We start from the raw sequence: 16367 nt of genomic DNA, 5'->3' as shown, positions 1-16367 counted from the left end.
ACCCACACTGTAGATCAAACAGTCTCTCTCTCATAGAGCATGGAGCTGAGTCCACTACATGTACTGCTCTGTGAGAATAATCTCTCTATGGCATTTTATCAGTGATGTCACTGTCTGAGAATGGAACAGGAGTGACAAGGACTTTGTCTGTTGAGGGGGGAGTTAGAGATATATTCTGTATTCTGAATCCCAGCAAGTTGTATTCTTATTGTGAGATGGCGAGTGGATGAAAGTGAAAGTATAATGTGAATTTAACAGTGGGAGTGTTCATAGTGTCTCTGTTCTCTGAGTCTCTGAATCGCTATTGTATTTCACGCTTCATTTAGGAGATTCTTACACAAGTGTTAATCTGTGTCTGATACTGTGTTTCTAAAATAACCCTCATTTGATCAGTTATCTGTGCTGCTCTTCGCAAACTGCAGATGTAGTTTTGAGAAACTCAGTGGATTAGAGATTAGACCTGATGTGGTTATACTGTAGTTCAATTATTTTAGTAGTAAATGTGAGATAAATGTCATAAATGCTGATGATGAAACATGGGAGAAATGTGACTGATAGGTTTGTTGTCAGATTCTAAATGAAATAGTTTTCTATATGCAGGATTGAAGAGCATGGTGTTAAATACAGAAACTGGCAAAGTAAAAGGGCAGAATAGCTTGATAATGGAAGAGAATACTGAATTCAGAACACTGTATATTTATCTAAGTTGTCAAAAGAAGTAAAGGTGAAGTAGAGACTACAGAATTTAAGAATCGAAATGTAAAAACTCAGTCATAATGAATCTAACCAGTATCATATAGAGATAAAACAGTGTAGTTATACTGAATCTAATCAGTGTCATATAGAGATGAGACAGTGCAGTTATAATGAATCTAATCAGTATCATATAGAGATAAGACAGTGCAGTTATAATGAATCTAATCAGTATCATATAGAGATAAGACAGTGTAGTTATAATGAATCTAATCAGTATCATATAGAGATAAGACAGTATAGTTATAGTGAATCTAATCAGTATCATATAGAGATAAGACAGTGTAGTTATAATGAATCTAATCAGTATCATATAGAGATAAGACAGTGTAGTTATAATGAATCTCAGCAGTATCATACAGAGATATGACAATGTAGTTATTAAAGGTCAAATGTATCTGCTGTGTTCTAAGTTTCTCTGTCAGTGTTTTAGTGCTGAGTTCACTCTTCTACTCTGGACATACACAAGGTAATAAAAATGTTATTCATGACTTTTCTTAAATGTCCTGTACCATGTATCCTCCTGCACAATGTCAGATTTTTGAGATGTGAGTGTGTGCTTAGAGAGATGTTTAGTCAAAAACTCACACAGCATAAGGGTTCAATGACTATATAATGGAAGCTGTATGGTGTATGTACACATCACTGTTTAATGTCTGTTTAATGGAAGCTGTATGCTGTATGATAAGAGGTGTGATTATTTGTCTCCTCATCACATTTATTTCAGTCAGAGTTGTATGTGTTCATGTAGCTTTATATTTAGTCCTTTATTTCATCTGGTTCCTGCAGAACAAGCTTCTCTGACTCTGTATCCTCAGTGGACTCTGATATTCAGTGGAGAGACAGTGACACTCAGATGTGAAGTTCCTGAAGGAAAAATATCGGTCTTTCAATATTCCTGGTACAAAGTTGGAGAAACGAGGATAGATTACAGATCAAACAATAATGAATACAGAATCAGTCCTGTAGAAACAGTCCACAGTGGTATTTATAAATGTATGGCTCAGAGTATATATGCTCATTACTATTATGTCGTGAGTGACACAGTAAACCTTAATGTTATAGGTGAGTTTGCATCTCTGATACTTATCAGTTTTTGTCCTTCAATTAATTATCTTACATACATCAGTATGAACTTATTCTAACATCTAGTTACATGTATCAAATTTAATAGAGTGAATGTGTGTGTGTGTGTGTGTGTGTGTGTGTGTGTGTGTGTGTGTGTGTGTGTGTGTGTGTAACAGAGAGACCAAAGGCCTACCTCTATCTGCATCCTAAAAACACACAGATATTCAGTGGAGAGACAGTCACTCTCAGATGTGACATATATATGAGAGGAGACAGTGAGTGGATTTACAGCTGGTATAAGACCAGTGATATTAAGTCACCAGATCACTCTAATGGGAAAAATGAATATACATTCAGTGTTACTGAGTCTGACAGTGGAGAATACACTTGTAGAGGAAAACAGAAAAGTGACTCTCAGAACTCAGAGATGAGTGATGCTGTAACACTGACTGTGTTTGGTGAGTGTGTTCATATTTTAACGCTACATACTGATAGTTTCTCATAATTTAACCATGAAAATATTCAGTATATATTTTCAGGCAGTAAGACTACTGAGAAAAATAAATGTATACTACCCTACATTACCAACAGCATTGCCAACAGCTACACTGACTGTAAAACCACAGTACCCTGTGTATCCTGGAGAGACAGTCACAATGAATTGAGTAACTGACTCTGGGAGGAACTGGAGATATAAGTGGTATAGAGGCAACACTCAGACTGCAGTGTCTCAGTCTAATGGTTGCACTATAACTGGAGACACATTCACCATCAGAGCAGTTGCTGTAACTGACCAGGATCAGTACTGGTGTCAGGGAGAGAGTGATAACAGACCAACATCCTCACAGAGAAGTAACTCTATTACTCTGGCTGTGAGAGGTGAGTGATTAATGTGACACAAATTTAAAGGTCGGTATGATATTTCTGACAGTGTAGAGTCTGAACTATTATCATTCTCTTACAGGATCAAAACCAAAACCTCAACTCACCTCCAGTCTTAAAGGAGCAGTACTGAGAGGAAACACAGTTACTCTGAGCTGTAAACTGGACCAGTCCACAGGATGGGTGTTTTCCTGGTACAGACACACACAGGACTCTTCAGCACTGACACAGACTGACAAAGATTCCTACACAATCAGTTCTGTTACAGACTCTGATGGAGGACAGTACTGGTGCAGAGCTGGAAGAGGAAACCCAGTCTACTACACACAATACAGTGATGCAGTCTGGGTAAATGTTACAGGTGAGTTTTTAGACTCAGTTATGTGGACATGAATATGATGGAATTGAGATGTATTGTTTCCTAAGAGTTTAGATGTGTCACTCTCTGTTTTGTGTTTTGTATTTGTGTGCTGTACATTAGTGTGATATGTATTTTATTCTACAGAGAGTCCAAAGGCTGTTGTGATCATGCAGCCTGATAAACAAACATTCAGTGGAGAGACTGTCACTCTAAGATGTCAAATAAAGGGAGAGAGAGACACTGACTGGGAATACAGCTGGTATAAGAAGAGTTCTTCACTCAGTCCTGTCAGTAAAGATCAGGAATACACAATCAGTCCTGTTTCTGAGTCTCACAGTGGTGAATACACCTGTAGAGGAAAAGACAGAAGAGACTCACAGAACTCAGAGATGAGTGATGCTGTAACACTGACTGTCTCATCAGGTGAGTGTGTGAGTGGAAGGATGTGACTGGAAACATGTTCTTTGTCCTAAATGGCAAATAAAATCAAAATAAACTTGAGATTCCATTTGAAATATTAAATAAGATAATGCCTGACAAAACTGTCATAAGTATTCTGAAAGTATTGTCTCGTCCCTAACAGGTATAGCCCAGTCAGTTGTGAGTGTCTCTCCAAAGATGTGGTTGACTGAAGGAGACTCAGTGACTCTGAGCTGTGACGTTAAAGATTCCTCTACAGGCTGGACATTCCTCTGGTACAGAGTCATTCCCTACACAGATGGGTTACCCAGGGTTCATTCTAATTCTGTGGAACTCCTCTCAGACAGCAGCAGAGGAGCTGGAGGCTCCTACACTCTCAGCCCTGCTGCTCTTAAACACACAGGAGTTTATGTGTGCAGAGCACAGAGAGGAAACCCAGCCTATTACTCAGAGTACAGCACAACACTGCCACTGTGGGTCACTGGTGAGTTACTAGATTGATGTTTCTTTCGCAGTTTTGCATTCTGTGTAACTTAAAACACAAAACTAGCTCTGGCTGGTATGAATTTGGTACCGGACATTTAAAGCCAAATCCTCACAGTTGTGAGATCCTTAAAATGCAGCCTGGTCATTAAGCGATTTCTTTCCATGTTTCAGCTCTGTCTCCTCCAGCCTCTCTGATCATCACTCCAAGCAAAACTCAACACTTTATCCTTGAAATTCTCTCACTGAGCTGTGAGGTACAGAGTAACTCTACTGGATGGACAGTGAGACGACACACAGATAATGGAAATGTGTCAGACTGTTCATCAGACTGGGGATCAGTAACAGGATCTACATGTAGCATCAGCTCCCTCCAGTCATCAGACAGTGGAGTGTACTGGTGTCAGTCTGACTCTGGAGGGGACAGTAATCCTCTCAACATAACAGTGACCAGTAAGCCTCTATCAACACTAACATCTTTCATATATAAGTGTAACAACCTTGCCTCCTCCCTCGCCGGTTTCAGCCATTCCATTCTCAGCGTCGCCGGTTTACTTATCACCGGTCTGATCACCCTCATTCTGCACACCTGCCCTCACTTTAGTTCTCTCTGATGCCTTTCACTATTTAAACCCCTCTGCTGGATCAGTGAGTGTGAAGTCTACACTTCCCATGTGTTTTATGAGCCGTATATTGAGTATATATTGATCCCCAGTCGTTTGGCCGTCTGTTACCCTATTTTTGTCAATCTGTCTTTAGACCCCTGGTAACTTTGTTTTTTGTTCTGCCTGCTGTCATTAATTTCAACACCTGTCATTAAAACAACGGTGCACCGCACTTGTGTCCAGCAACGTGGTTCTTTCTGACAATAAGAAAGAGGAAGTTTCTGATAGTGACCATTAAAAATGCTTCTCGCTAGCCACTGAAGGTAATCATTCCCATTTCGATCTTGAGCCAATCTCTGAAAATTCAATCGAGCGAAGGTGCTGACATTTTGCTTTTTGATAGCTGTCGGACAATCACGGAGTTCCTTGTAAATGGCGAGTGAGGCCATGCCTTTGTACCCTGCAAATGTGTCATTCACTTTAAGAATTGCTGAGGTTGTATATCTAAACTTGCAGTATTTGAATATTGACATGACACATTCACAAGGAGAGGGTGATGACAGGCTCCAATCCTAGAAGAGAAGTAATCCTGTTACTTTCACTGTGAAATAGAAATAAAGACTGAACTTGAGTGTCAGAAAACCTATCCGTTTGACTCTTCACACAGACTGTGTCTAAACAAATTTCCATACAGATACTTACATCTCATCTTAATTCAAACTGCACTCTAGTCAACAAATTGTGATCTGGTCCGAGTGAGTCCATTTTCAACATCATTACGAGGTTAATGCTCTGTAAGACATCTGTCCTTGATTTTTTATTATTCTTCTCCATAGATGGTGGTGTGATTCTAGAGAGTCCTGTCCATCCTGTTACTGAGGGAGATACTTTGACTCTGCACTGTAGATATCGATATGACACCTCAGACCACAGAGCTGATTTCTTTAAAGATGGATTAGTCCTCCAGAATCAGACTCCAGGAGAGATGACCATCCCTACTGTCTCAAAGTCAGATGAGGGTCTGTATTGGTGTAAACACGCAGAGAGAGGAGAGTCACCAAAGAGCTGGATCACTGTCACAGTCACTGTCAGAGGTAAAGGTTTAGTCATGCATGTGTTGGTTTGAATGTCTGTATCTATTATTAATTCTGTGTATACTCATGTGCGTTCTGGTTTGCGTATCTATGTGTGACTGTGACCTTTTCATCACTAGGTTCAAAGCTTCCCTTCTCGCTCCCAAGGCTGCTCTGTTCTCTACTGGTACTTTCTCCATATCTGCTGGTGACCATTGTGATCGGGGTCAAATGCTGGAGGGCTGGAGGTGAGAACTCTCTCAGTCTGATTACAGAACTTCATCTGTCTAATCTCACACTATAAATGAGCCATTTGTTTCTCTCATGACAGTGATGAAAGCTGAATTCTGACAAAGGAAAACAGGAAGATGCGAAGCAAAGATTCAGGGTTTTGGAGTTTAAATGATTAATTTGTCTTGTTTTTGTGTCTGTTCTACAGCTCAGTCTGATGAAGACAAGAGACAGTATGCAGTCATAGAAACTTCATAATCTCTCATTTACAAGATTATAATGTAATTCTATGCATGACCACAGAGGCAGTATAGATTAATTTCTCCACACGCTGTAATGAAAGCATAAGGCGCTTTCGCGACAGAGTACAGAGTATTGCTGATAAAACTGTTATGCATCTTTCATTCTGAATCTGTGTGCATATATGACAGTATTTATTTTATTACATTGTTGTGAGATAGAAAATGACAAACATCAAACTGTCTAAGAATAAATTCTCATAGACATTTTCAGTTCATGTGTAAAGGACAAGAGAAGGACACAGAGACAGGAGAGGCAGTGCAGAGTTTTGGTGTTTTTAAAAAAAAGTATCACTTCATAAAAAGAAAAAAAAAAAAAAATCAGATAATCCATGGGAAATTCAGTAGACCACGGGACACCAAAAGTGAAACAAAACAAAATGAAAAAAAAAAAAAAAAAAGAAAGAAAGAAAAAAAAAATCTATACAGCTAACGGTAAGCAGTCTGCTCTGGCCTGTATCAGTACAGAGGTCTAGAATCAGCAGAAAAAATTTTACCCCCTTGGCAAAATAAACGCAGCAGTGCTCTGATACACTGGTACTTGGACAACAAACAGGGACACAGACACAGTGACGAAACATGGAGCTCCCACACACATACATATAGTTTGGTGCCGACCACCGAACAACAGACAGAGGGGGTGACAAACAATAGAACATAACTAATATATAAATATATGAGGTCATAATCAAATAAATGTAATAACTGAAATTTATATAGAATTATTTACCAGTTGATCTTATTAAACCAAACAAAGCAAAACACATTTTAAGAACAATTAGGAGGCGCAAGGTGATGTTTGGTCCCCTCAGGCAATAAAGAATGGTAGCTTCCACCACCTGTGTTTCCACACACACCGTTTCCACAACTTACCTGATGTATTGAGAGTACATAACTGTTATAATTACTATTAATTATTCTTGAATTAATCTAAATACATGTAAATGTATTGCGATGTCTTGTTTTACAGATCATTAAAGATTATTCATTTTATTCATTGTTCAAGATGTGATGATAAACATGTTTTTATTCTTTCATTTTTATGTCCCTCTTGTGTTACGTGTAAAAATAAATGACTACTTTTATTGTCAATTCTTTCACTGCATCTCATTTCTCTCTCACAATTGTTTTCCATAATGTCATTAGATATAATGTCAGTGTAATTTGCTGAAACACAATTCTATGAGTTTCTGGTATTTCTGAATTCAGACAAGGATCCATGTTTACAGTTTCATTCTAAGCATCTTTCTAGAACCCTCCATAATATTCTTTAACATTTGACAAGACAGGCCTGTAAGTCTCTTCATCACTCAGCAACTGTTTGATTTGATCTCAAACTCTCTAACTAAATGGCAGTATAAGTGCTGAACATTTACAATAGTTTCAGTTTCACTTCATCTGCAATTATCAAAATCTACAGGTTTTAATTAGAGGTGTGTTGCTGCTGTCACATGCTCTCACTGTAATTTACTGCTGATTGTTCTTTATGTCTTTACATCACTCATTAATCTGTTGGTTCAGTCAGAATCACTGGTCAGTGTAAAGAGTCCATGAATGAGACACAGTGGAGAAATCCTCATCTAGACCAGGTCATTACTGTCTAGTCTACAGTGCTGTGTCTCATAGGAGAAAAGCTCCCAGTGATCTGTCTGTTTATACTAAACTCCTCATCATTTCTCTTCATCACCTCCACTCACATCTTCTCCTTCTTTTACACCCTCATCAACTCTTCTCTCTGTAGAGAACAGGCCTCTGTTTTGGTCCCAGCTTCAGTTAAGATGATCCATCTCATCTTCAAAAACACTCTACACTTTTTCTTTTTTTTTCTTTTTTTTTTTTTTTAAAGACTCCTTCCCCTCTTCCTCACCTCTCAGTTCAAGTCACACACAAAAAAAAAAGAAAAAAAAAGGAAAACCTTTACTCTCCCAGAGCGACCCTCTGTCATTTCTTCAGTCAGTTAAGGTATAAAAGAGTTCTACAGAGCCTTCTGTTCACTGGAGTTTGTTTTTTTATGTTAAGAGTTTATTTAGTAACAGTTTAAGGTAAGAGTTTTAAGTCTTTAACAGAGGTACTAAAGCAGACATTGGAAATTTCCAACACTTGAGCCCAGACAGGACATTTCAACGTGTTTATACCTAAAGACGTGTTCATAGCAAACCTTCATCATTTCTCCACATCATCATCTCCACTACAATCCTCCCCTTCTTTTACATCCTCATCAACACCTCTCTCTGTAGAGACCTGGTCCCTGATTAATCTCATCTTCAGAAACACTCCACACTGCCCCCTACTGATAGTATATAAGAAAAAACAGATCACTCACTTTCTCTTCACCTTTCAGTTCCACTCACTTAAATATACTTTACCTACCCATGTACTCTCACAGAACAACCTTCTGTCAGTCCCTCGGTCAGAACATCCTTCAGTCAGTTAGAATAGTGGCTGCTCTACACAGATTTAACTCTCTTTAACAGAGATACTCAAAGAGACAATGGAAATTTCCACCAGTCGAGCCCAGACAGGACATTTCAACACAAGGGTCTTTGCATGCATCAGGGTTAAGTGTATATGTATGCACGTATCCACAGACCCAACACACATGCACACACACACACACACACACACACACACACACACACACACACACACTATAAAAGTCCCAACCACAGCACTCGTATGTCTGATTCATGAGAACAGTCTAAAGGTGTGAGTTTGTGGTTTGGCTTCTGCTCTATTTCAGTCGTGTGGGTTTAGACCAATGAGGGGATGGGAGGAGGTGTTAACTGGTCTTTTGTACTTTTGATTCACTCAAATATTCAGCAGAGTGTGAGAAAGAAACATGAGTTACATTTTAATGTTTTTCAAACAAAAACGGAACTCATTTTATGAAAATATTATTTTACAGTCACTACATTCAGACATTTATATCTCAGATAATTCAGTGAGAGAACTGTCACATTAAAATGATCAAAGGCTATTCTCTTTCACTGTGATCCTCTAATTACTAATGATGAATCTTTAATTCTTAGTCTGTGATAATAATTGTTTAATAAACTGTCATGTTGCACTTTCTGTTCTAAATGGTCCAGCATTCTCTTGTTGTACAATTTAGTAGATTTCCATCACTGAAACTGACAAGAGAGAGATTTAAAGAAGATATAACCCCTCCCATTACTCATGTTTTTCTGTTCATATGATCTATTCTCTCTCTCTCTCTCTCTCTCTCTCTCTCTCTCTCTCTCTCTCTCTCTCTCTCTCTCTCTCTCTCTCTCTCTCTCTCTCTCTCTCTCTATCTGTGTGTGTGTGTGTGTTTGTGTTGCTCTCTATTAGAGGAAGAGCTCTCAAATACAGGAAGAGTTTATAGCACACAGTTCACATCAAACAGTCTCTCACTCACACAGCATGGAGCTCAGTCCACTACATGTGCTGCTCTGTAAGTATTATCTCTTTTTCACTTGTTCTTTTTTTCTCTCCAGTTACATGTCTCTGTTAGGGAGAAATAACTACTTTGCTTTCTAATAGAGCAATCTCTAGCCTTTCTATGTAACTTTTAGGGTGCTGTGTTCACTCTGTGACATTCTGTGAAATGCAACTCCAGAGCCATAAACTGAATATAATAGCAATGATAAGTTGTGTTGCAGTGAGAAAGTGTTGTGTTGTCTATGTATGAGAGAATTTGTCAGTGGGAGATTTAAGGTCCTGAGTGTCTCATGTCTTCTCTGAACAAACGATCGGACAGTTTATTCACTTCCTCTGACCCAGAGTTCATCACAACATATCAGACACTCGTTTTCTCACTTTTTTCTCAGTCAGATGAAGAATAAATCACAGGGTGGTGTCAGAAGTTTCAAAAGTGACAATTCTTATTTTTACGTTCGTTACTTTAAAACACTTATCTGTAGCAATATTGATTATGCACAGACGGCATTGAATGGCTTTGAAACACCTGTTGTTCATGCTCGGATAATGAATAAATCATTCATGACTAGAAGGTTCAAGAGTGTCCGATATGATTTACAACTGCTATATTCTGAACAAGTTTTACATTTTATCTGCAGCAGTATTAAATGTGTATGTGGTTATTGATAATTTAATCCTAAACACAGCATTCAGTGAATGAGAATGTATACGTTTTTTGGGGTTTTTTTGTCTTTGGTTTTTTTTTTTTTTTTTTTTTTTTTTAAGTTATGGTTTATAGTGTGTGAAAGTAATTGATAGAATATTTACCAACTGGCTACAGAAGAGACAGTTCAACACAGTAGACTCAATAGATCAGCAGATCGCACGCACACGCACACACACACACACATACACACACACACATACACACACACACACACACACACACACACACACACACACACACACACTTATATGTATACAGGTAAAGTAAAATAGGGTCTCTAATAACCCCACCAATATTGTATGATGCCTGACAGCAGAGCAGAGGTGGGAGTTTGCGGTTTCACTTCTGTTCTAGCTCTTCACACATGTGGGTTTAGACCAGTGAGTGTAGGAGGAGCTGTTTAATGACCATATTCACTCCTCACCCACATTTTCACACTCACAAAGACCCGTGACGTCAGGTTTATGCCTGATATACTGAACAGTTTAAAACTATCAGTCCTCTATGTGATGTAGTTACTTTGTTTAGGGGACAAAAAATTGACCTATTTGATAAATATATTTGTCATTCAGACTTTAATACTGAGCTGTAATATCAAGTCATCGAGGATGTTAATGTCACAGTGTGACTGTTAAAGGCTTATATGACATAACACAATCCCTAAACCACTGATGATGAGTTGGATAATTTGATCCTATCAATACAAAACTCACATAAAAATACCAGAATTCCGTTCCTTTAACCTAAGAGACGCCATAAAAAAAAAGTTTTGTGAGATTTGAAGTTTGCAAATTTAGCTGTTCACACTTATGTCAACATGACCCATGACTTAAGGTCTCTGTGTTAAAATATCAATACCACAAGTTCTTCTCTTCTCTGAATACTTCCTCTTTCCCATGACATTTCTCAGAAAAGACTGTCACTATATTCAAGGCTGATGAGACAAATACTGAAACCTCTATTAAATATTTATTTATAATCTATAGGACACTAGACAAACTGCAGCCACCACACAGCCCTCATCTGTTTTCACACCTCCTACCCCCCCCCCCCCCGTCTCTCTTTCATTCTCTCTCTCTCTCTCTCTCTCTCTCTCTCTCTCTCTCTGACCTTCTCTCCTTCTTCTCACCTCTCTCTTCTCTCCTGACCCCTACTCTCACTCTCATCTGTTCTGTCCCTCCCTGTTCACATCTTTTTAACCAACCTTTTAACTGATTTCTGCTTCATTATGAAAACAAATTGTCTAAATCAGCATAAACATTCTGAGGAAAAACATGTCTGCTATGCTCTGAGTTTCTCTGTCACTTCTCACTTTTAGCGCGCGTGTGCGTCTGTGTCTGTGTCTGTGTGTCTGTGTATGTGTGTATTTGTGTGTGTGTGAGAGAGAGAGAGAGAGGGAGGGAGCATTGAGTTGCATTGGTCATCACTGAGAAATGGTCATTTCAGAAACATAGTAACAGATACAGGTGAAAAGCTGTGTAAGCACCACCTCATAAAGAGTAAAAAGTGTAGAAAAGTATTTTACTGATTTATATATTTAGTGAATATGTCCACTACAGTCTCTTCTGAGCTCTTAGAATTGTATCTGTAAACTGTAAAGGACTAGTGACAGCTCCCTCTACACAGACACTGGTCTAAACTAAGGGTGTCAAAATCCGGTCAGGGAGGGCCATGGTCCTGCTGTTTTTCTTGTCGACCAACTAAGTATGATCTCTGATTCACTGTTTTCAAAGTGAAAATCAACAGTTGAAAACAAAAACCGGTAGGACCCTGGCCCTCCAGGACCGGATTTTGAAACATGTGGTCTAAACACACATGGTTCAACTAGACAAGAGCTCAAACCACAATCAGTCATTGTTTTTAAACCATGTCATCTCTGTATGGAGAGAAATGGGGAGTGAAAATATTAATTCAATGTTAGATTTATTATTACTTAACAGGCATTTAATGCCCTTTGTAAAATATATAAAATATTTTTAATGGCTTTTTTGTGGGTGTATCTGATATTTGACAGCTGTGTGTATCATTGAAATCGTTACTCAATCATTAGAAAACAAAATTAAAACACCTGAACACCATTCCTGTTGTAATAGATACCCACTGCAAATAAATATTCAAAAGATGAGTTGGTGTGTGCTCTGTTGGTCACACGTGTCGACATGCTTAAAATATCAGTAACACGTAGCCTCCTCTTCTCTGAATGCTTCCTCTTTCTCATTTCTCAGTAAAGACTGTCACTGTATTTATGGCTGATAAGTGAGAGACTCTGAGACTTCTGTTAGAAAATATTTAAATGTTTATAGTTTTTTGGAAACTAGGACCTCTGTAACCAGAGAAGGTCTTTCCTTTGCCTTCATTTCTCTCTGTCTCACCACTCCATCCTCTCTCCATTTAACTGTCTCACCACTCCATCCTCTCTCCATTTAATTGTCTCACCACTCCATCCTCTCTCCATTTAACTGTCTCACCACTCCACCCTCTCTCCATTTAACTGTCTCACCACTCCATCCTCTCTCCATTTAACTATCTCACCACTCCATCCTCTCTCCATTTAACTGTCTCACCACTCCATCCTCTCTCCATTTAACTGTCTCATCACTCCATCCTCTCTCCATTTAGTTGTCTCACCACTCGATCCTCTCTCCATGTAACTGTTCCTCTCATACCTCATCATCTACTCACACCACTGAAACACATCGACTGTAAACAGATTTGTACTTAGTTAAGGAAACTCTGTAAATCGACACAACAATGATATAGCAATCTGAATATAATTTTTGTTGTGATATGGTGGCTGATGATATAATGTAATTACAGTATATACCACTAGGTGCATTGTTGATACACAGAGAAACAGGAGAAGAGTATGGGAGTCACTCCTTAGACATAAACCTACTGTCCCTGTGTTTTTAATGAAGACTCTTCATTTCAGGTGCATTGCTCACTGTCTGAAACACTACACTGTTTCCATATCTGCCGACATAAATATTACCAAATACTTAAAAAGTTTAAAATAGGGAACAGAAGTTATAGTGTCTTTGTAGTAGGAGAAGTTAGACATCTGCAAAAGATACTGTCATTTCATTTTTATCATCACTCTTTGTCTCTCTGTAGAGGTGTGATCTAAATGTGAGAATATATTTGAGGTCATAGCACACACTGTAGATCAAACAGTCTTTCGCTCATACAGCATGTAGCATGGATTCTCTGTGAGAATTATCTCTCTATGTCATTTTATCAGTGATTTAACCTTGATCAAAGGAACTTCAGCTTGGTTACTGAGGGAGTGTTGAGTGAGGAGAAAACGCTGAGCTTCTTAAACAATATTTAAGCCACTATTTACACAGTCTGTGTGTGTGTGTGTGTGTGTGTGTGTGTGTGTGTGTGTGTGTGCGTGTGCGCGCGCATGTGCATGTGCGTGTGCGTGTGCATGTGCGTATGTGCTTGTGTGTGTGTGTGTGTGTGTGTGTGTGTGTGTGTGTGTGTGTGTGTGTGTGTGTGTGTGTGTGTGCGTGTGTGTGTGTGCGCGTGTGTGTGTGTGTGTTTTATGTCAGTGGACATGGCAGTATGATGTGAATTTAACAGTGGGAGTGTTCATATGTTCGGTTCTTCATTTAGGAGATTCTTACACAAGTGCTGTCCTGTGTCTGATACTGTGTTTCTAAAATAAACCTTATTCAATCAGTGATCAGTGCTGCTCTTAACAAACTGCAGATGTGTTTTTGAGAAACTCAGTGGATAAAGGTTGTGATTATAGTTTTACCAAATGTTATTTTTATTTTTTAGAGAATTGTCATGAATTCTGATGATGAAATGTGGGAGAAAGGTGACTGGTCATGTGTTGTCAGATTCTAAATGAAACAGATTTCTATGAACAGGATAGAGGAGAATGGTTTAAAATCTTCATACAGTAATTAACAGAGAGAGCTCAGTCTTCATGAATTCAACCAATATCGCATCGAGATAAGACAGTGTAGTTATAATGAATCTAACCGGTATCATATAGAGATAAGACAGTGTAGTTATAATGAATCTAATCAGTATCATATAGAGATAAGACAGTGTAGTTATAATGAATCTAATCAGTATCATGTAAAGATAAGACAGTGTAGTTAAAGGTCAAATGTACCTGCTGTGTTCTATGTTTCTCTGTGTATATTTTAGTGCTGAGTTCACTCTTCTACTCTGGACAAACTCAAGGTAATGTCAATGTTATTCATGAGTTTGTTTAAATCTCCATGTGTTTTATGTATGTTTTTCACATTGTATGTTCACATTTTTCTTTTATGTTAAAATTTTTCACATTATGAAGTGTATGACTAGTTAGAGGTTCAGTAAAGAACTGAGTAATCAGAGACACAGTAGAATCATTTAATGACTATATAAGGGGAACTGTATGTTGTATGAGAGGTTAATTGGTTGCCTTATCACATTTATGTTAGTTGGAGCTGTGTGTGTGTGTGTGTGTGTGTGTGTGTGTGTGTGTGTGTGTAGTTTTAGGCTTATTGTTTTATTTTAACTGGTTCTTGCAGGAAAACCCAAACCCTCTCTGACCCTCCAACCCAAATGGACTCCGATATTCAGTGGAGAGACAGTGATACTCACCTGTGAAATTCCTGGAAGAGAAATATTTCAAACTGACTGGCTTAAAGATCAAGTTGCAATTCCAGATTACAGAAAGGACATTAATGAATATATAATCAGTCCTGTAACAACATCTGACAGTGGCACGTATACATGTACAGCACATTTGCATAATGGTGAGGTCTCTGACTGGAGTAATAGTGTGACTCTCAATGTGACAGGTGAGTGATCATCTCTGATACATCATCAGTGTTTCTTCATTTACTCTAGTATCACAATAAAGTCATTACATACATTACTATACAGTGTGAAATGAATGAAACAGGCTCTTAAATGATCAGAGCAAACTGTAAATTGATGAAACTTTGAGTAAATAATTTCACCATGGAAACTGTGTGTGTTTTCAGTATAGAGACCTCAACCTTCTCTATATCTGCTGTTTTATTATTCACATTTTAATATGCAAGTCATTTGCAAGTGTACAAAATATGAAAGAAAATGAGAAGAAAAATTGGTGTTATATTAATTCACAAATTCATATTAATAACAACCAGCAGTCTATACTCAGTCCTAATGAGAGCAATAAAACACACTGTAAGTCAATAAGTGGAGAAATTAATTCTGTCTCATGTTCAGTAAAGACTGTGACTCCTTCCATTTTAACATTAAATGTTATGAGGCAACTCAAATCTCGCTCAAATTTTAAATATGACTTCATCAATATGAATTTGAGCAATGCCAGTGGATACTGCATGTCTCTATTCACACTAAATGATGTGTGATTCAGAAATACAACACATTTTTATGGCTAATGTTTTAGAGGTAAATACATGTTTTCTGTTAATTATTGTTTTGTTTTGTTTTTTCATCCTCTCTCATTCACACATACTATGAGTATGTTTCACTTGTGAACATATTTGTAAATAGTGACTGAGATTTAAATGTTTGGTGTTTAGTCTCTTCTTTCTCTCTCCTCATTCACACAGACTTACCAACAGCTACACTGACAGTAAAACCAGACACCACTGTGTACACTGGAGAGACAGTCAGTCTGAAGTGTGAGATAAAGACTGAAAGTGGATGGAGATATAAGTGGTATAAAGGCAGTTCTCACATTAGATTGTCTCCATCTGGACATCACACTGTAAATGGAGACACACTGACCATAAATGGTGCTGCTTCCACTGATGAGGGTCAGTACTGGTGTAAGGGAGAGAAAACTTACAGACCCACATCCTCACAGTTCAGCACTGTCAGTCTCACTGTGAAAGGTAAGTAAAATATGTGACACTCTGATCTGTGTGTGTGTGTGTGTGTGTGTGTGTGTGTGTGTGTGTGTGTGTGTGTTTGACAGAGAGACCAAGGGCCTGAGATATGAGGTACTCTGAGATATGTGTTGTATCTGTGATAAACTCACGTCTCTCTGTGCTCATCTCTCTGATTCTTGGAACATTTTTGTAGGTAAGGTGTGAGATCTAGGAA

General features: G+C 38.2%; 1 protein-coding gene across 1 annotated transcript in view; it reads left to right on the top strand.

The window, feature by feature from the left end:
• LOC115816389 (sialoadhesin-like) overlaps nucleotides 1–6134 on the top strand; it is a 47928-nt gene extending 41794 nt beyond the window's left edge. Inside the window, exons 7-11 of the mRNA XM_030779346.1 lie at nucleotides 3209–3493; nucleotides 4142–4420; nucleotides 5409–5677; nucleotides 5794–5893; nucleotides 6085–6134. Of these exons, the coding sequence (XP_030635206.1) occupies nucleotides 3209–3493; nucleotides 4142–4420; nucleotides 5409–5677; nucleotides 5794–5893; nucleotides 6085–6134 (983 nt within the window). The remainder of the gene's footprint in view (nucleotides 1–3208; nucleotides 3494–4141; nucleotides 4421–5408; nucleotides 5678–5793; nucleotides 5894–6084) is intronic.
• The last annotated feature ends 10233 nt before the right edge of the window (nucleotides 6135–16367 follow it).

This window comes from Chanos chanos, chromosome 7, assembly GCF_902362185.1.
Source record: "Chanos chanos chromosome 7, fChaCha1.1, whole genome shotgun sequence".
Taxonomy (NCBI): domain Eukaryota; kingdom Metazoa; phylum Chordata; class Actinopteri; order Gonorynchiformes; family Chanidae; genus Chanos; species Chanos chanos.
This window is presented reverse-complemented; position numbering and strand designations above follow the sequence as displayed.